The 20,776-nt window shown below is 37.9% G+C and overlaps 1 protein-coding gene across 2 annotated transcripts in view; it reads left to right on the forward strand.

Moving 5' to 3' along the window:
- The window catches only part of SGK3 (serum/glucocorticoid regulated kinase family member 3), a 33,408-nt gene that overhangs the window by 5,049 nt on the left and 7,583 nt on the right, over nt 1-20,776 (forward strand). For both annotated transcript variants that reach the window (XM_085052957.1, XM_085052958.1), the window contains exons 2-7: nt 2,337-2,542; nt 7,309-7,392; nt 9,308-9,380; nt 12,209-12,284; nt 17,975-18,062; nt 19,939-19,988. In XM_085052957.1, coding sequence (XP_084909083.1) covers nt 2,465-2,542; nt 7,309-7,392; nt 9,308-9,380; nt 12,209-12,284; nt 17,975-18,062; nt 19,939-19,988 — 449 coding nt within the window. In that variant the 5' untranslated portion in view covers nt 2,337-2,464. The remainder of the gene's footprint in view (nt 1-2,336; nt 2,543-7,308; nt 7,393-9,307; nt 9,381-12,208; nt 12,285-17,974; nt 18,063-19,938; nt 19,989-20,776) is intronic.

Genomic DNA, 20,776 nt, shown 5'->3' on the forward strand with positions numbered 1-20,776 from the left:
GAGGAGATGCCTCAGGGAAAGAAAATAATCACAGCCAGTGATCTTCCAGGCAGCTTAAAGAAAGAAATGTGAACATTACAGTTTTGGCTTCTCAGATGATTTATTCTTCTTCTCCCCAGTAAGAGGAATAAACTCTTCCTGAATTAATCTGGTTGACACTTCCTCCTTTTGTTTTTCAGAGATCTTTCAACTTCAGATCTGAAATAAAGCTCAGTCTTCCACGACTGCAGCTTTTAATCCATATGGCTCCTGTACTGGCATTTAAAACTCTGACACTAAAAATAAGAAACTGAAGGGATGAGAGAAATACAGCCTGTATTGTGAAAATGAGTGCAGGCATGTTGGGAAGCTTTGTAATGAATGTTGGTTGACAAGAGGAGAAGGACAGTGAGTGATACCAATCAGGGAACACCTAATCCATTTTAAAGCTTTACTTGTTTTTCTGTGATGAGCAGGAAGACAGATAAAACACAGGGACTTAATGCTCAGTTCCTGACACTGGACCTGAAGTGGCTAACGATTGACACCAGTGCTTAGTAAAGTCTAAGCTTAGTGAAACACTTACTGGAAGTAGTGCCCATTGACTGTTTTAGTGGACCTCTTGTGATGGAGAAGAGCTTAGTCAACCTTTACATCTAAATTTTGGTATGTGGCAATGGGAGAAGAACACTCTTAATCTCATGCTTTATAAAATTGTGGAAGGTGTGCCTTGTAATAAAGCTTTTAACATTAGCTTTCCAAAGGAAAAGAGAAACCAATTTGAAACTCGTTGTATGTGTAACTGGCTGGATGAACTGTGTTCTAGTCAAATAAAGGTGGGGGAGAAGCTTAACCCTGCTCAACACTGTAATTACATAATTGGTGGAGCAGGGAACAATCAAATTAAGGTAAATGCAGTTGTAGCTAAAAATAATTTTCTGTATGTGGTGCAGTATGGATAGTCTATCACTTAGCTGTGATTACAGGGGTCTTAAACGTTCCTTTTTGTTAAAGTCATGAGATAGATCTTTGAAAATTAACTAAATTTTAAATGGCAACGGGAGAAATAACATGAGGTTTGATGATCTTGCTTTTGAGAGCAAGAAAAATAGTCAGTTGACTGACTGAGGCCAGTTGGGTATCAAGAACAAGTCTTTTCACTGAATTCCAGGAGCTTTGGCCTTTGGGCCAACATAAATATGGGTGTCTCTCTAATAGCAGGATTGCATTAGATTAGTTTGTGCGTTTTGGAAATTTATAATACAAAATACAGAGTTCACTTTTATACTTCCCTGTTTTAAGAAAATAGGGAGTTAACGTTGAGCTGGGCGCTCCTTTTTCCTCTAGTTATTTGGAAGAGAAGTAAGCTCCCCCTTCTTTCTAAAACACTTCTCTCACGTTTATAAGTTGATCAGACACATCTTGGTCTAAAAGCTGTGTTGCATTCAGTGTAGAGCACTTCAGGTGGCTGTGCTGCACAGGCCCAGAAGGTTGTACCTATGCAGCATTAATTTCGTCTGCTCCTAGACACTGAAGTTCCTTTTGTTAACAGTGGGATGCAGTAAACAGTATGCTTGTGGTCAGGGCAGGTGTGGAGAATACTGTCACTCCATGAGTACAGGAAGAGGCGTCTGGTTAATACTAAGCTTTCTGCCTTTTTGATGGCATTAGTCTGAGTCTCTTGAGTTGTGCCCTTCTCCCGTTCTGCAAGAAAACTGAAGTGTTTCACTGAAGGCAAAGTGTGACCTTACACCCTGTGTTCTGCTGAACACAAAGTATGCCTGGTATGGGGAAAGAGGGGCAGAAAAGTAAATATTCAGACAGACACATGATGCTGCCTGTGTCCCTCTCTAAAATTCACATGAAAAATTAGTTTTTCTCATGTCATCTTTAATCTCTGATGTGACATTTAAATGCACTCAGCATGTTCTGACAAATCTGAAGTGCCCTCTGATACAGACTCTTGCAGTTGAAAACCTTTAGTATTGAAATAGGTCGTTCTGAATGTACAAGTTGGTGGCACTTCTCAGATGTCTGATACCAGGTTATCACCTTCACTTATTTCTTCCTGCCCTTTGTTCCTTCAAAGTACTGTCTGTAATGGGCCCAAATCTGTTTCCAGTATGTCTACACAACTCAGTGATTTTTGCATGCACTTCTGTCCTTGGAGAATATGAGTGATTTCAGTAAAACAACAAAGGACTACAAGCATGAAAGTTTACAAAATAGGCATGATTACGGCTTTATATGTGAATATTGAAGTGCATTTCCTGCCAGGAAAAGTTCTTGTCACACAGGTTTTTAGCACTGGGAGTTAAGAGTTCTTGTACTTAATTTTCCTTCTATGTTCACTTTAGGATTACATGATGGAATTCACATTTTCTCAAGAAGAACTGTGTGTCTTGGATCAGTACCGTTGATGATACCTCCTGACTGCAACACCCGAAGCAGGGTCCTGTAACGAATTTGTCTCAAGAAATACACAATGGATCTCAAAGAGAGCTGCCCAAGCGTTAGCATTCCTAGCTCTGATGAACACAGAGAGAAGAAAAAGAGATTTACTGTAAGTATGTAAGAGAGTAAGTACTGTGGGCAAATGCATAGGCTATTGGTGCCTAGCAGTGCTGCTTTCTTTTCTTCTGCTGCTAAGCTTCATATGATTTTCAATAGGTTTATGGAAATCAGTTTCCTTGCTCTTGTGAGTACTGGCCGTAGTCCAGTGTGAAAAGTTGTGAATATTTTTATGTTTACCTGTGTTGCTTTCTGCAAAAAGAGCTTGCTTTTACAAATTTCTGCCTTTTTTTACCCTGAAATAGCTGCATTTGCTTGTATAAAATATCTAAATATCCAAACACAGGATAGAGAAAACATTTTGGTACCATTTTTGGCATTCTGCATGATTTGTCATGAAGACATTTATTTTGTAAAGGCGTAAAGTATGGATTTGGTTCTCTGTGGGTTTTTTGTTTGTTTGTTTTCATGGCCATTCTTTCACAGACATCCTATTATGCTATCGTATTTTTTTTTGTTTAAAATGAAAAAGATATAAACTATCCAATTCTTTCAAAACTTTTTTTCTGTCTTCCTTCCTGTTTCTGATTCTAATGCTTATGAGTTTTTTCCTATCCTGTTCCCATTTCCACTCCTTGTCATTCCTCTCCCTCTTCCTTTGCCAGTTTGACTTTCTGGTTGTGAAGTCTTCCTATTGTGTGGGAAATTCTTTGCATTGTATACTGAAAAATAAAGTCGTGTGGTATGGATTTTTGTTTTGCTTCTATATAACCCTAAACGACACGATCAAAATACTTCCTTTAAAAAGCTCAAACTGTTTCATTGCTCTTGTGCAACTTCCTCTAAGATTTTTTTTTCACTGAGTGAATTAGTCACTCTACAGATGAGGAATGCAAACACCCTTATGTGGCTGTCTGAAGAACACAACAAAACAAAGGTTTACTATGAGTTACATTGTCTCCCTTTCCTTTTCCCCTGCCTTACTCGGAGAAGAGCAGTGCTGTTTGATTCTACAAGTGTGTCAAGATGTAATTGAGGAAGGAGTGTGCTGGTAAAGGGAATAACAAAAAGAGAACTTTACTAATTCTTTAAGATTCTGCATGCGTGTGAGGCTCAGGTGAGCAGGAAAACCTTCATGAAAGTCTAAACTTGAGCAAAACAGGTTGGTTTTGTTGCCTCAGTGTTGGCAGTTCTGCTGTTAAAATATGCCAGTGGTGCACTGAGCATGTACTAATGTTGTGGTTTCTAGGTCATTTTACCTAAAGGTCAGTGAGACAACCTGAGCAGTGTAAAGGCAATTTCTTTGGGTGTGCCCTTCAGAAAGCTGTATGAGCAAGAGTAGGAAACATCAGAAATGGGGGGCTGAAGGAGGAGGGGGGAAGGAATCCAGCCCAGCTTACACAGTGCAGAGGTACATTTTGTCTTGCTGGCTTCTGCTCTCTGTGTCAGGAAGTACTTAGCAGCTTGACAAGAAGTGCTTTTCACAACCAAGCTTTTGAATGTTATCGCATATATTTTAAGATTTGATAACAGAAGTGAGGGTCATACTAAACTTCATGGTAGAAGCTGTGAATTCCAGCATGTGTCAGTGCTTTTACTGTGTCCCCTCTTCTGTAGCTGTGTGTAATGACAAAATCCCATCAGTGCTTTGACAGGGAGTGAGAAAGGCGTGCGGGGGGGAAACAGTTCTTACCAAGCTTGTCGTAGGTCTGTCTCTTTTTGATAGCCACACTAGTACCATTTTTATAAAGAGCAGTAAGAACCTTGGGGTGAAAAGAAAGGTCAGAGTGATAAAGGCTAGGAAAGATTTCAGGTGACTGTATAGTCTTCACCTTACTGTTGCTTACAGTAGGGATCACTGCTGCTTCAGAGATGCTTCTAGAATCTTACTGGTCTGAATAGAAGCTATGAATTTCAGCTCAAACCTTTCAGTGGCTCACTTAATGCTGGCATGGAAACAAGACAAGTATGTGCAACTTAGATTTTGCTAGCTCTACTTTTCCCCCTCACACTTATTCTGATAAAGCATTTTTAAAAACAATCATGTCTCTGAGCAGTCGTCATTCTGATAATTAAATGGGCTTTTCAGTTTTGTCTTTGGAAGTGAAATTTTTATTCCTCCTGTGCATTGCATGACCTTTTATTGAATACTTGATTTGGTTTTGTTAAATACTGCGTACTTTTGATATATTTACTACCTTTTTTTTTTCCAAATAATTACATGTTTGTATTTTCTGGGTGTTCTGGCACCCAGAAAATTTGCTTTCCACTTAATTCATGGCAACCAGCCTCTGTAAATCCACACTAGTTCACTGTCCTGCATTTTACTGAAGATTCAGCATTTACTTTCTGGATAAAAAGAGTAAAGTATTTCCTTGTTTTGGACCATATCTAGCCTATATTAATTTCTATTCTGTCCTTGCTGCATATTAGGTCATTCTTTTGTCTGTTTCTAGAAATAGCTTTGTTTTGGGTTTCTCACTTTTATCCCTATGCTGTTTGATGTCTGAGGCTTAATTTTCTCTTCTGACCTGTTCTCATCTCCCTTCACACCTCAATCGTATACAGGCTTATTAAAAAATCTCTTTCAAGGGTGCTGTCTGTCTGATTAAAGCTGAAAACTTTGTCTCAGACCTGTGATGTATAATATTAATCCCCAACCCTGTGGAAATTGGAGTTGGTTTTTTTTTTATTTGTTGACAATAAATAGTTTCCTTACTTTCTCAATGATTGCTTTCTCAAAATTGGAAAACAGCTTACCTTTTTATTTTTCTTTGTTTAATAAAAGTCAAGTGTTTAATCCAGGAGCATGAGCTACCCCAACAGAGTTGAAGACTTTTAATTTCAGTGACTTATTTTGTGAAGAAATCTTACTGAAGCCCGAAATAGCTGGATCTTGTCCTGTATGTATGTGGGAAGATAGTTTATGGTGATGTTTTAGGGATTCTGTTGCTTCCTTTTAATTTTTCTCAGAGTTTTGTGGGTTTTACCCACATATTATGAGTTGTGGATGCATCATATATCTATATTTAAGGAGTTTTCTAAGACCAAATTTGAATTGGAGATAATTAGACTTTAAAAGGTTATTATCTAAGTATGTCTAGATTCCTCCTGCCCACTATTCTAGAAATAAGCATTGGACATCTCTCTAATAATTTTATAGATTATATTAGCTGTGAGTGGTAATACAGCCCAGATACGTAATGGTTTTAGGTTTTTCCAGATTCTTTGTGGATATTGCATGCGTTCTTACCGCTCAGTGCTTCCATAACTGTTGAACTTGCAGCTTTTCCTTTGTTGGGGTGTGCAAGAGCTTTGGTGGTGGTGTGAACTGGATGACCTCATACAGGTTTTTAATGCTCTCTTGTGTAAAAAATGTTGATTGTGTCATTGTTCTACAGCTACTCTGAGAACAAAACTGTTTTAATTTTGCAGTTGCCAAGGAGGTGGATATCATCTCCTATCCTAAGTTATGCTTGCCTGTGCACTCTGCAGTCTGTGCTTTCTGCCCAGCTACCTGGGCCCTCTGCTCAAGTGTGCTGGCAGAGGTGCAGTCACGGGGAGTGGAGGTGTTTTGGGTTTGAACACTGTTTGCAGGACTTGATTGCTGTGTAAGATACTGAGTTCAGGAGGACAGTGCATAAGTTTTTGCAGCTGAGGCTTTCCCTATTTACAGTCTAGGGAGGCTGTAGAAGTTTTGTGGGTAGGTTTTATGCTAACACTTGTTTAGCAGTATGAGGGAAAGTGGGTTTTCTTAGAAGGTCTCATCAGCATTCTGCTGCATGCTTCCATCCAGCTTCCTGTGTTCCCCAGGGCCTGGGACTGAGAACAGCTTATGTGAGCAGTTAAACACAGCATGACTGCAGCCCTCAGGCTGAGGAACTGATGGTGGTGGCTGCCACTTCCCCTGCAGGAGTTAAGAGCAAGAGCCAAGGTGCTGGTGTAGGGCAGAAGGGAGTCCAGGTTTCTGCATTGGGAATTAGCAGCACTCTGCACTCATTTTCTTGCTGCCCATCCTCTTCCCTGAAGGAATAGCTGAGCTTCTTCTGGAAGTACAAGAAGGTAGAGAAGTGATGACAACTAATTGCCTAAGAGACCGGAGAAGCCTGCTGGATACACAGCTGTCAACCAGATTTATGAATCCAGGGACTGATGATCTGTCTGGGTTGCTGAAGTCCTCTGTGACCTGGCATTTAAAAGGCTGGAAGTGTGCAGCAGGTTCCAGCTCTACCTCCCTTCATCCCAGTGCTGTGTATGATGTTATATAGGCTGTATTTCAGCCACAGCAACATTTTTTACTCCCTGAACAGTTGTGCCATCAGCCAGGATTCTTCTGTGTTCAAGGTGTTGCAAAGAACAGTTATTTTTGTACCTTCCATATGTACTTCCTCTTCAGGTTTTGGTGAAGGCAGTCTTCAGTATTTTTAAATGCTTTGCTTCTTTAATATTAGTCTTTATTATGGATTATCAAGTTGTTAAATAATCTCATAGTAAATTTTAATAGACCACTGTCTGAGGGCCAGATGTTCTTATTGGATATTAACTAATTTATGAAACTTCATTAAATCAATTTTGGTGTAGGTGTTTGCTTACCTGGTGTTTTAAAAAAATTCTGTAAAGTACCAGATACCAGATTCTCTTAATTGTTCTTTTAATCATTTGTGTTGATATCTATGTGACTTAGCTGTAAGGAATACATAGTTCAATAATTGCATTTACACAGTAAGTTCAACAACGTGCCCTTACTTTTACCACAGGATTAAACCTGGGAGGTTTTACTAAGCTTTGTGGGCAATAACACTGTCTTTGTTCCTGCAGGTTTACAAAGTGCTGGTCTCTGTTGGCAGAAATGAATGGTTTGTCCTCCGACGGTATGCAGAATTTGATAAACTCTACAATACGGTAAGCAAAAAGCAAGCTATGAAATTATACCAGAACAGCAGAGTAACACTTGCTTGCAGTGTTGTGGTTTGAGTTAATCCCCTCTTCAGGAATTTGAGTTAACATTTCATAGGAGCCTGATTAAAGAAAATGGTGGAATGAGTATTTTAAACTTTGGTTTGTTTGAATTTCAGACTCAAACTCCACTTACTTGTCACTTTTTTTTATAGTTACTTGGGATCATAACTTAATGAAACTTACAATTTAGTGGTTGTCAAAACATTTTAAATGTGCATTTGTTCATGATTAAAAAACCCTATAAAACATCTAGATAATATATTTCTCTGAAAATAAGTGTTTTTCTTTGAAGTACTGAAAACAATGAACAAATCCTTATTTCTTAACAGAAATTTTCTAGTAAGTCATTCATAGCAATTCATACCTGCAGTTTCATAGCAGGTTTTGCACACAAAACTATGTGGTCAGTGCTCCAAATAAAATAAACCTCTTCAGCAGCTAAATATGGATTTCTTATGTTTGTTGCTAGAAGAGGATTTTGCCCTTTTTGCACAGTGGGCAAGTTGGGAAAACACTTGCTCAGATATGAATCTGAGTTATGTGTGCTGTGTCCATATGTTTGTCCAATTCTTCATGTTCAGAGACCATAATTTTTTGCTTTTACAGAAGAGAAAACAATTCTCCTCTTATCCCCATATTAAAATACTACCAGTTGCTTATTTGTGTCTCCACTTCCCTTCTATTGTCTCTCTGGGAGGTAGTCATGCTTTCTGCCATGTGCCTCACTGTGCATGGATTTGTGTGTGGCAGTGGTCTCCAAGTGCTGGCTGTGAGCCTGGAGCTATTCTACAAGGTCTGAGCTGAAATGCCCCTGGATACCCCAGGCTATGCTTTGCCTGCATCTTGCAGGGATAGACCTGTAAGGGATGTGGAAACAATATCCTCCTTTCAGAGGGAGTGTTGGTGATCCTGTTCCTTTGCCACATTCTCTTGTTATTTGGATTGGCCTTGCTCTGCTGAAGTTTGTTAAGCACTGGTCTGTCTAACATGGGCAGAGGTGAAGTCCTGGGGACACCTAACCAGGAGGGCATTTAGTCCAGTTTCTATTCAGTGTAGTTTGTACAGTATAGTACACAAAAAAGAATTTTTGCTGCTCACTGAAAGATATATTAGTGTTGCTAAGAGAGGAATTGTCAGCTACTGTATTAGAAAACTACTCTTAAAGAGGATGAGAGTAAGATTGCTCTTCTGGAGCACTTGAAGCTGAAGTAAATGTAGTTGAGGCTTTACTAGTGTCACGTTTGGGGTTTTTTTAATATATAATTCAGTGTTGGTGTATACAATCTTCTGGTCAGGTTATCAAGTGTAATAATTGAATTATCAAATGCAGGATCATAAAATAGACTGTTCATCTGTTTGCAATTTTGATGTAGGGGTAGACCACCTGTGATTTCTAAAGCTTTAAGAACATCATTTGGACAAAACCCAGGTGCCTCTATCCCCAGCCCGTCCTAAAACCTCATGCATACAGCCCTGTGCAGGCAAGTAAGAAAAAACAAACCCAAAGAGAGGAAAAAATTATGGAGAAAGGAAAAAAAAAGGGAAAATAAAAACAACTCTGAAACTTGTTTTTTTAACCTGGGGCAAATAATTTGGGCACTATTGCTCTAGTAGTCCATAAGATGAAGATGAGATGGCCTTTGAATTCAAAAGGGTATGTTTATTACAAACAAGCTGAGTACAGATTGTTCTGAGTATGTTTTTTTCCCCCATGTGTATGAGTAGAGGAGATGTCATAGTGAAGCAGAATTACTAATAATCAGGTGTTCAAACTGTTCATCAGAAAACAAACAAAATGAAATTATTGCAGGTACTTTAATGTCTAAGCACAATCCAATTTTGTGTGTTTTGTTTTCAGCTAAAGAAGCAATTTCCCACCATGAACCTGAAGATTCCAGCTAAAAGAATATTTGGAGATAATTTTGATCCTGGTATGTCATCATCTTGTTATTCGTTTTGTCAGTTTCTTTATATAAAAATTGATCTATTCCAGCCTACAAGAAGCTATCTTAGATGAGTTTTTCAGCGGTCCTCAAAACAGTGACTAAACCAAAGTTTAGTCATGCTTCAGTCAAGAGCAGGAACTAGCGTGGGTAGGTGTTTTACCTTGTGATAGTGAACAAAGCATTGCTTGGTCGCCCAGTGCCTCTCTTGCACTGAGGGCTATAGCTCCTCCCAACCCTCCCATAATCAGGCTTGTGAGAGATTCTGAACTGTCAGGTGTGATCTCTCTCCTATAAAAGCAAAAGCCAAACCCCAGACTCTTCCTAAGCGTTATGCGTAGTCAGTTTTAAACTTTCTTTGTGTGACTTCCCCCACCACCACCTTTAAAACATTAAATAACTCAAGGATTTATCTTTGAGGACTTTTGAACTCTCTGTACGTAAACGTGCTTCCTTGTACAGTTTAGGTGAAAATGAACTTCTGCAAGTGGAACAACAGCAGGAAGCCTGTCCGATGTGAACATGTTGTGCTCCAGTTACCAGTGATAGGTCCCCATTTAACTTGCTCTGTACGCAGCAAAATACTAATAAAAATCACTTGCAAAGTGTGTTGAATTAACCTGGGTGGCACCATGGGTGAATAACTAAAATGGCAAATGGGAAGGTCAGGCCATTGCTCTGTGTGTTTATACTATTCATTCAAGCCATTTGTACTTCAGGGTTTCCCTGATGATCTTTGGAAACCTCCCACCCTCCCCCCTGGCTTGCTGATGTGATCAGACTGTTTGTAGTTTCATCTCCTCCTGCACCTGTTTCAATCCTTTCAATTTCTCCTTTGCTGAGGAACAAATGGATCCAAAGCTGTTGAACTCTTAGGATGTGTAGGTTTGGGTTTTTTAAAAGTTCTTACAAACAAACCTAGTTTTTGGCAGTTACAGTTAATCATCTGGATCCTGATACTAAATTCTGTTTTATTCTTTATTAAAACAATCAAACACAAGTATCCAAGCTCTGATGTTCTCTTCTGATAAAGATGTAAATGATTGCCAAAAGTTCCACATGTATTTTGTCTACAGGGACTTTTTGTTTAGTTCTGGTTCCCTTTCTCTGACCTTGGGATTCTCAGAGCTGGCTGAAGACCAGAGAATGCCATACAGTCTGGTTTGCTGTACAGGCAAATATGCAGGTGCATTTCTTGGAGCCAAATTTAGGAAACTGGAGTTTTAATGGGGAAAAAACCTCAACTAAAACTTCATTAAAATTATATATGTGAAACAAAGTCCTCAAACTTGTTCTAAATTTCCGTGAACTACGGTGAAGTCCTTGAAGCATGAGAAACTAAATAGTTCTCAAGATGTTTCTTGCTGGGAGGCAGGGAGGAGATGGAGCCATGATGCTTATGTAAATAATTCTTTTTCTTAACACTGATTTATTGAAGCTTTGAAGTAATGTTTCTGCTGGCTCCTGAAACAAGTTGCATATTTGACAAATATTGAAAAGGTATTTTACTTCTTTAATCCATCCATGGGTATGCAGCATTGTACTACTGCATTGAAATGCAGCAGAGTGAGACCTTTACATCCCTTCACCCAAAATCTACCAAAAATACTGTCATTAAAATTGCCATTTAAATGCTCAATTTTTGTTGGCACTTAGGTTGTTTCAAAATTAATCTTGTTTTAACTTGAGAAAATGGAACAGAAACCAGTCAGAATACAGAATCTGAAAATTTCAGATGTCACAGGCGTTTTATCTTCACCAGCATGGATAGCTCTGTAGGCTATCTGATGACACTGTACATACATCTGCCACTGAAACTGCTGATGTTGGTGACTCCTATAATGTAATATAATATAATACAATATCTGTATGGAAATTTACCTTCCAGTTATGTTCCAGTTAGATGTTGGTAATTTGGGTTATTAAATACCCTAGGAAGGGTTTAGGGATTATATGCCTCAAACAATATGGACATTTTTCTTAATACAGCTGTTAATTAAAACTTAAAGTATTAATAATTGTCAGCGATCTGCATATGACAGTCATTGGAATGCCTTATAAGTTAATACACAAGTTAAATATTCTTTTTCCATACACATTATTGTTGATATGTGTAATGTAAGATGACATTATTCGGTTTAACACTTTATGTTAGAACTCTCTTTCTATTCTAAATCCTCTGTATATCTTTCCATATTGCTACAGAACAGTTACATGTGTTAAGCTTTAGATAAGAGAAGGGATTCTGAGCATTATCTTTTTTAATATTGGACATGATGTCCAAAATCTGAAGGAAAGTATTTTATTTTGTTATCTTTGATGGCTGTATCTGAGTGCCTGCTGGCAGGATGAATTGTGCAATTTTCCCACTGCCACGCATATATTATGGAAATCTGCTGCTTGGTGGGACTGTTCATGTAAAAACTTGATTTGTGCAACTGATGGCAGATTTTGCCTGTAGGTTCTTGGATTTTTTGGTTTTGTGGAATCAGGTCTTGAAGGGCTCACCTGTATAACGAAGGCTGCACCGGTTAGCCTGCTGTGGTTACACACTGCTCTTGAAGCACAAGCTGGCACTTCTAATCCACCTGGCTTTCTACCTTTTTAAGTAGTGTTACAGAGAAACTGGAATTTGTTCTCTCAGCTCCATTCAATGTTTTAAGCTTGCGATTTTTATATGTAGAACCAATCCTGTTTTAAATCAGTCATGGGCCAGTCTCCTTTTAACTGCTATTTTAAATCCTAGAAAACCTGAATAAGAAAATAAGTCTTTTTCACAAGCTGACTGATGATTCTAATAAATCTGTTTTTTTCAGATTTTATTAAACAGAGAAGAGCAGGACTGAATGAATTCATTCAAAATTTAGTTAGACAGCCAGAGCTATGCAACCAGTAAGTAGTTTCTTTTCTGTTTTATAAGGACTGTTGAAAAGATACGAGATAAAAAGACATATTAAATACAAAATTCCAAATTAAGCATTTGACCAGAAAATGTATTTTACCTGTTCAGAACTCTCCAGTGTAAAAAAATAAGCTACATGACCATCCATTCAGGAAAAATCTACAGACTGAACAGTATAAAAGTGTTTTTATTTTCTGAAAACCAACCTACAAATCAATCTGCAGGCAATGAACTGATCTTAATTCTAGGGGTGCAGGTCCCATCATGAACTGTTGCTGTAGGGCAGATGTTTGTTTTGCCAGTGGCTGTTCTGGTTGAGGGCCCTGCTGCCCCTTGCTGTTGTGTTGCTTGCAGTCAGTCACTGCCTGCGTCCTTTTTTTTTTTTTTGGTAGAGCAGTTCATGTGTGCTTCAGAACTTGTTTAAAGCACATTAACCAAGTGGCTTAATTAGCTGACTGAGAGGGTTTGGGTTAACCAAGCTGAGCCACCTAAAGGAAAGGATGAATAAGCTTGTACCTAAAGTGCTCCAACAGAAGAACTGCAGGTGTGTTCACCACCACCAGTGGTGAATGGGAGGTGGTGTTAGGACAGAGTCAGCTCCAGGTAAATCTGGAGAACAGCACTTTGTGTGTGAGCTCATTGCAGGGCAAACTGGTGCCTTCTTTCAGTCGAAAGCTGTAATCAGTTTAAACTAAATCCACGCAGCTTTCTGTGTTGCTTAAACTAGTGAAATGGTAAAGCTCTGTGCTTGGCTTTAGTGGTGAGTAAATGTCTTTAATACATACACTTTGTTTAATTAGCCTATTTGTACAGCCTGTGAAATTGCCTATTTCCCACAGGAAAAAAGTAACTCTAACAGAATATCGCTGCAGTTCACAGCGTGCAGTGAGATTTTCTTTTTTCACAACGAATGAACTATTTAATGTCATGTCAACCTGAAATATGTGCTTCCTTTCCTTTTTAAATTAAAAAGGAGCATTTTATATATACTTCTTTTGATTGGTGGAAAAAAATTAATAACAAAGTCTTTACGGGAGGATACTTTTCCACCAGAACAAATACTATGAGGTTTGTGTTCGTGGTACTGTTCTTTGGGAAATAATAAAAAACCACTTTAATATAACAAATTATTGAAAACTAATCTGTTTTGCTACATTAGGAAAGGATACTGCTTTATTTAAGCCAATCTCCTCCTCTGGTTGTCAGTATGTCCAATTACCAAATATTTTTGTCTCAAAACATACTATATTTGTTCTTCAAAGGTAAAATGGTGCTTTTTTTGTTATGGACAGCACAAAATTGTGTGCTAAAAAAGAAGGCATCAAACCTCAAATCCACCTGCCTCCTTAAATTTTTGTGAGCTTTTGAAATCGGTTTATGCTTGAATGTGACTGTAGCAGAATCAATGTTCTTTAATATGGCACTTAGCTTGCCTGATCCATTAAACTGACTTAAACCAGGTCTGATAGTGATTGGTGCTGTTGAAAATGTGTTCAATAACAAGCTTATTAAACACAGATCTACAATAAAAACAATAAATAGAGACTGAAGTTTGTTTTGTGCTGTTCTCCTCCACCTCACCCTTAAAGGAACAATGAATTCAGCAAGAGGAAAAGCCTTTAATTCATGATTTAGTGCAAAAGCATTTAATTTTGTAGTAATTTCTGTGTTGTTTTTCTTTTAATCACTGCAAGGTGATTGTTTTTCTGAAGTTAGCTTTTACTTTTTGCAGTGTTCCATTACAACAAATTATGTTAATAATTGTGTAATCTGTCACCTTTTCTGTATGCCAGTGAATATTGTAATTGAATAGCAGATCTGTGATCTTAGTGGTTGGGATTTTTTGTGAAATCTGATAGAAGCTACTCTATGAATATGTGATGACTGAATCTTCACAGATAGTCCATCCTTGCTTTCTTAGATTGTTTTGCTTTAATGTGCTGATGAAATTTGATACTAGGTCAAATAATTTATGTAACATTAGTGAGGTACAAGGAAGACATAGTGGGTTATGTATTCATTAGGTAATCCATCTTCCACTGCATCTTTTAAGCATTAAAACCAGTATCAGCATGTCATATATTTTAAGTCCTGCTTAGGAAAATTGTTTCACTAAAAGCTTAAGGATTATTCAAGGTGTTCTCATTTCTGAAGGGGAAGGCACCTGAACATCTGCAATGAAAAGCACAAATGTCAGATTCAGTGTGTCAAAGATAGTAGTACTGCCATTATTCTTTGAAACATGTAGCACTGTGTTCTTATTTTCCTTCAATGGACTTTCTTCTTGGGTCTGGCACTCTGCTTGAATATTGTATCAAAACCAAACCTTTTTGCTCCATAAAAATCCAAGAAAAACCTGGAGAGTGTTGGGGTGATTAGGGAGTCTCTGTGACAGTTGATAAGGATTTTCCTGCAGTCACTGTCAGGTGGAATACAGGGTGAGATTACTGGCTTAGTCCAATTGGGGAGTTAAGTAGACTGGCTTCAAGCTGCATTTCCTCAGCAAATTTACTGTGATAGACAGCTTATTCTCATGGGTTGAAGGCAGGTGTTCCAAGAAAAGGTGGCAGAAGGGATAGAGATCCTATAAAGCATCCCCCTTGCTGACTGATGTCCTTAATATAGGAGCTGGGAGTTTGTTCCTAATGAGCTCTGTGAAGCTCCCTAAAACACTGCACAACTCCCAAAAGTGGGCTGCTCACCCCCTCAAATGTAGGCCTTCACTGAAGTATTAATGCATTTAATTGCTGTCTATCAGAACATGTCCAAAGAAAACCTGTTTGAAAAACTGTATAATAGAGGATGCATTAAAGATGTAATGCAGTTATTTTTAAATAGTCCAAAGTAGCTCCTTAATGAGAATGAGAACATTTGCATAACACCTGAAGAACTCAAGAATGACAATACTTTGCAACCTGTGGGGAAATGAGTTATCAGTTCTGTAAGTGAGATGTGGGGTCTTACATTCTCATTCTCATTCTGTAAGTGAGAATGTGTTCCCTAGAAGAAAATCGATCTTTTTTTGTTTTTTGATTTCAAAATCTGATTAATATAAAAGTGAATGTGAAACCCCTGAATTGTAAGATCTTGCAGTCTGTGTTGGGGGAAGCAAACCTTGCATTACATTATTGTCCTCTTTTAAACCATTACTGTTCTTTACTGTATTATGGCTTTTTGAACCTTTGCTTTCTGTAAGATACCAGTGGTTTACTCTCATAGAAAATGTGGCAAGAAGAGGGAGGAGCTGGGCACCATTATTTAAATAAAGTGTGTCTTAAATGTTAAGTTTCTGTCTCTGGCTATTAATTTTACCATTTTGCTTTGAAATTTGTGTCACTTTTTGGGTTTGTTCATACTATTCTATGTGTCCAAAATTCTTGTGTGGTATTATATTGTTTTTACAGGAAGACTAATGTAGAACAAGTATTACATAAGCAACTGTATTTAAGCAGAGCTTGACACCATTTTGTGTATTTCAGAGATAATCCATAAAATAAGTTTATTCATTCAATCATAAAAATCCAGACAAAATCAACTTCTGCTGGTAATATATGGGGAATGTATATTGAGCATCCCTTTTGAAATAGTTTTCTCAATCCTTTTAATTTCACAGGTGAGATTATTTTAGGAATAGTTTCCATGTATTCTAAAATACATTGAGTTAATACATGTGAGCTAATACAGCATAAAACTCCCATCAATCTGTATAGCATTTTGCTTAACGTGCTGCAGTCTTGCCTGAGAAATTGGTATGTTAACCTTTTTATTTTTAAACACTAGTTCTTAACAGTGCTTTTAGAACTGCAAATATGAGCAGTGTAACATCCATCAGTTATGATTGTGGCTTTTGTGGATTGTGGAGATTGTGGAATACCCTGCAAATGTACAGCAGCCTTTTCCTGTGAATTGGTATTTTTAATTTATGTTGTTCCTGCTGTGAATTCAGTCATGGACAAAGTTACTATAGTAACTATTTGAGATGTATTACAACATGCTCTATTTAATCAGCCAGTTATTGAGAATAATTAATGCTGAAAGGTAATTAAGGTCTGGTTCTGTTGTTCTGTCTAGTGAAAAGCATTAGCCACAACTTCTAATTCTTGATTTTTATGATACCCAAATGTTCTGAAACTTAAACTGTTGCATCGTAACCCAGTATTACCACAATGTTCAAACCACTGTGATTTTTGTCTTCCTGGTCTCAGGATACAAGACTGATGCTGAAATAGATCAGAATTTCTCGTTGATATAAAAGGGGAGGAGTTAAAGTGAAATGATGGTGGGAAATTTTGTGAACAGTCTTGTTGCTGTACTTTAAACCTGAAAGTTTGAAGGTAACTGAAACACATTTCAAATAGGACTTAGGAATAAATAATGTAGGTGTTGAAGACTGGGAGCCTCAGTTAACGTAGGACATGGGGTTCGTTCAGTAGTGGTGACGTGAAATTACAGAAGTTGGAGAAGTGTCAGAAACAGCTCATCTCTTACTGCTGATCCTCACTGTGGAGGGTGAAATGGATTGAAAATAGCAAAGCAAGTGCATCTGTTCCTTATATAAAACCACCCTATTTTATATATTCTAGGGACAGATTAAAAGAGCTACTCCATAGTAAGTTAGTGCTTTTCTTGTACTGCATGGCTTATGTGGAGTTTCCTATCAATGACTGCCGTGAGTCTTTCTCAAGGAACTTTGTCTCTGAAATGTAGGTAAGATTTCCTCCTTGATAAGAAGGTTGCCTTCCAGTAAACTGAAGGAACTTGAAAGATCCAAATAATCACTTGACGTGGTTTATAGGCTATACATGATACCCATTTTTTTAGGAATTAATTTTGCCTCAGTTGTATTACATTATTCTTTACTTGCACTGTGCTGTGGTTCAGAAAGACATTACATTCTTTTGAACTGTTGGACACGCCTTTCTTCCTAGAAGCAGGTTCTTGGAATTCTCTTTACTTTCCCACCTTTCTCTGTCCTTGTCCCCCAGCCCCACCAAGACAGAGCTTGAAACTGCTGCTGAAGATAAAATGCATCTCCTTAGGCACTGTGGGACGCCTGTTGCTAATTCCTGAAGCATTTGTGTCCTGCAGCTGACTGGAAGGATTTCTTAACACTGTTTTGACGGTGACCAGCCAGAAGGAATTCTGAAAACAAGTTCACCATTTTCCGTTCTAAAGTGAACGGAGACAGGAACATTACCTGTGTATCTCTTGGAACGTGTGCCTTTCCTTGGGATACACATGATGTATTTAATTCCTTATCATATTGGACTATTTAATTAATCTTAGAAAACTCAGCAAAAATTTAAATTCTTTGGTTTTATGGAAGACCATTGGTTTCTTGGTGGTTGCTAGCCAGTTAGAACTCATGCTTTCTTTTGATCATTATCTTTAAATGCAGTACTGCAGTGTTTCCTTCTGAAGTCTTCACATACATATACTTTAATGTGTCAGGTTTTTGCAAGTGAAGAATTTCGTGCTGTATATAACACACTTGGCAGCTAAATTATGTTGCTATAAAAGAAAGCATTGCTTGTACACAGTCCTTAATTACCACAACTTAAATATAAAGCTTGGTGATGAGTAACTCCTCTGTATGCTGCTGTTCAGTTCTATGCTCTGTGTTTATGGCTGAAAATCATGCAAAGTATTAGTGTGCTAATGAAGTTAACTGTGTTTCTAGCCCAGATGTCAGAGGATTTCTTCAGATGGATAACCCAAAACACCAGTCGGATCCATCTGAAGATGAAGATGAAAGGAGTAGTCGGAAGGTAATAAAACAGGAGTAAAACAGTCTTCTAAATTTTAGCTGCTTGAGGGCAATCTTCTTGGGTACATTATTTACTGAAAACTGCTGGTACGTTTTGCAATAAATCCCCTCCCTGTTCTTTTTAAACTACTCAGTTCCACTGTGGGCTGTAAACTGTTGTTCTGTCAGATGTGAATTGCAGAGAAGAGTAAAAGTGATTGCTGGCTTTGTCTTGCTTATTCCCCACTTGCTATACGGGTTAAAGAAACACAACTTCTGTCATAGCTTAGCTGTCATAGTTTTTGCACTCTGTTCAAAGGCCCTTGCTAAGAACATCTGGCAAGGAGCAGGGGAGATTGAATGCTTAATTGTCTTTTTGTTTGCTTCCGTGTTCTTCTGTTTTAAAGATGGGGAGAAATAGAATTCTCTCAGGGGAAAAAATGCAGTCTTTCTTAAAGTGACTTAGGAGCAAGGAAGGGTTTGATTTCATTTCACATATAACACTGTGTGAGGTCTGAAGTTTCTTTTGTCAAAAAAGCCACTATATAGCTGGATGGCTTCTCTGAAAATTGGTTTACAGCCTCCAGAAACAGTGCTGTTTAAAAATAGGAGTATTTTTAAGAAGGCAGAAGTGCCATATTTAAGCTTGTTTTCTTCTTTACTTACTAATTGGCATAAAGATGTGATCTTAGTGCTTTTCTTCTTCTTCAGCCCGTGTTAAAGATGTAAGAGTTGTTTTGGTTTGTGTGTGATCCACAGGAGATTTAGTGTGTTCTGAAAGTTTCATTTCCAAAGTCACTAGTTTAAAATACCTGTTTCCTCCTCCTTTGAAAGGTATTTTAAGTAATGTGGAATGATACAGACGTTCTGTGGAAGATTAATGATGTGTCATGCCACAACAAATTCCAAAATGGGAAGAGAGCTGCTACGTAATGGCCTGGACCCCATATTTTTGGTGAAAAACTCACCTTATAGTTACTGTAAATGATAAAGCAAAACAACAAGGAACAAAAATAAGCCTTCAAAAAAAATTCTTTTATACAGTAGTTCCTTTAAAACTTTCCATTGCCACTGGCTTATTTCAGTGAGTAGTAGCATCCAGTGCTGCTGTCAGGCCATTCTCCACTTCTGGAGTATTGGTTTGTGCTGGCTGACAGCCTGTCCCCAGGTAGCTTGTATTTGAGTGCAGCTTATTGTTCTCTGATAAAGTCCAGAACCGCAATGAGAATACAAATACTGCTTTTTTTAAATCAAAAAGAAAATGGAGAAAATTACCTAAATGGCAGTGGCTTCCTCTGCTCCCTGTAATTTACAAATTGTGCCTGGGTGTGTACCAGTAAGGTTCATGGAATTCCAGGAATTGAGTTATTTAACCTTTAATGTCAGGATAGAAAAGGTTGGTAATATTTTTCTTGGGGTTGGGAGAACATTCACTTTTGTACTTTTAAAAACACAGTGTCTTTCATTAATTACTCGTATAAACAGTGTGGGTTTAAAATTACTGTATTAGTAAGAATTTGAAGAATTTGGAATAAAATGTGGAATATACATTCATGAAGCAAGTATAGAAAGGGTTACGTTCTGAATGAGGAACAAGTTGTTTATTGAAATACTCTTCAGTTTTTATTTCTGATCTTTTCCTCTGTGTCTGGACACAAATATTTTATTACCTTCATCCTTGAACAGGATGTGTGTAGAAATAATTTGTGACAAGGTGATGATGGCCAGATATTTCAGTTCCCAATCTGGATGTTAGATCTCTTTAAAATTCTAATGTAACAAGTTTAAAAGTGTGCCTTGAGCTGACAGTAGAGTATTTTAAAATTAGGATTGGTTGAAAGATAAGAGAGAATTTGAGAAAAAGTATTACAAGTAAACCTCTTTGTTTCTCCCAACAGTTAAACTCTACCTCACAGAATATCAACCTGGGACCATCTGGAAATCCTCAGTAGGTTTCAATTAAATTGCATTAAATGTATTTCAATTTAATGTAATTTTAAAATTTAATTAAATTGGATTAAAATTAATTGTAAAACCAGAAAAGCTAGACTGACCTCAGGAGTTGTCCCACAGCTTCTGAAAACAAGTTTTTGCATGGCAAAGGAGCAGCTTGCCTTGTTGGTGCTACTACCCAGTTACTGCAGTGGTAACTTGTGTCTCTGTTGGGTGACCTCTGTAGAGTTTCTCTTCTCAGTTCTGTGTGAATCTGCTTTTCTCATCTAGGAGATGACTGCTATTTTGGTTTTGCTTTCCTCACAGATTTTTTCTGGGCTAGCAGGAGGAAGTGGTTAATAGATTGCAGTAAGAAATGAAATTTAAGAGTCATTCCCTTCAGGGGCAATAAATAGAGAGGTGTATGGTGATGTAACTTGTTTTGGAATTTGAAAACACGGATAATTGTTTCGCTGACAGAATTGTATTCAGGAAAGAATAAGGGAATCCTGGGAAAAACTGAAAGGAGTGGTGATGTGGGAAATGGAAAAACTGAGAGTGAATTCATACAAACACCCAGAAGAGACAGGTGTTAGGACCTCCCATCTCCTACTGAAATTTGAAATGAGGGAGGACTGGATGGACGGAAGAATGGGATAACTAAGAGGGAATAGATAACAAACTTGGTCCTTCCTTTCCTCATGTAAACTTTAGAACTCATTTGGACCCCTAGAAATAAGAAATAAGCTCCAGGAGAAGTCATGGGGAAATGGAGACTTAAAAATTACAAGAAACTAGACTGTG

This window comes from Lichenostomus cassidix, chromosome 2 (assembly GCF_008360975.1).
Source record: "Lichenostomus cassidix isolate B80296 chromosome 2, HeHo_3.0, whole genome shotgun sequence".
In the NCBI taxonomy this organism is placed as follows: domain Eukaryota; kingdom Metazoa; phylum Chordata; class Aves; order Passeriformes; family Meliphagidae; genus Lichenostomus; species Lichenostomus cassidix.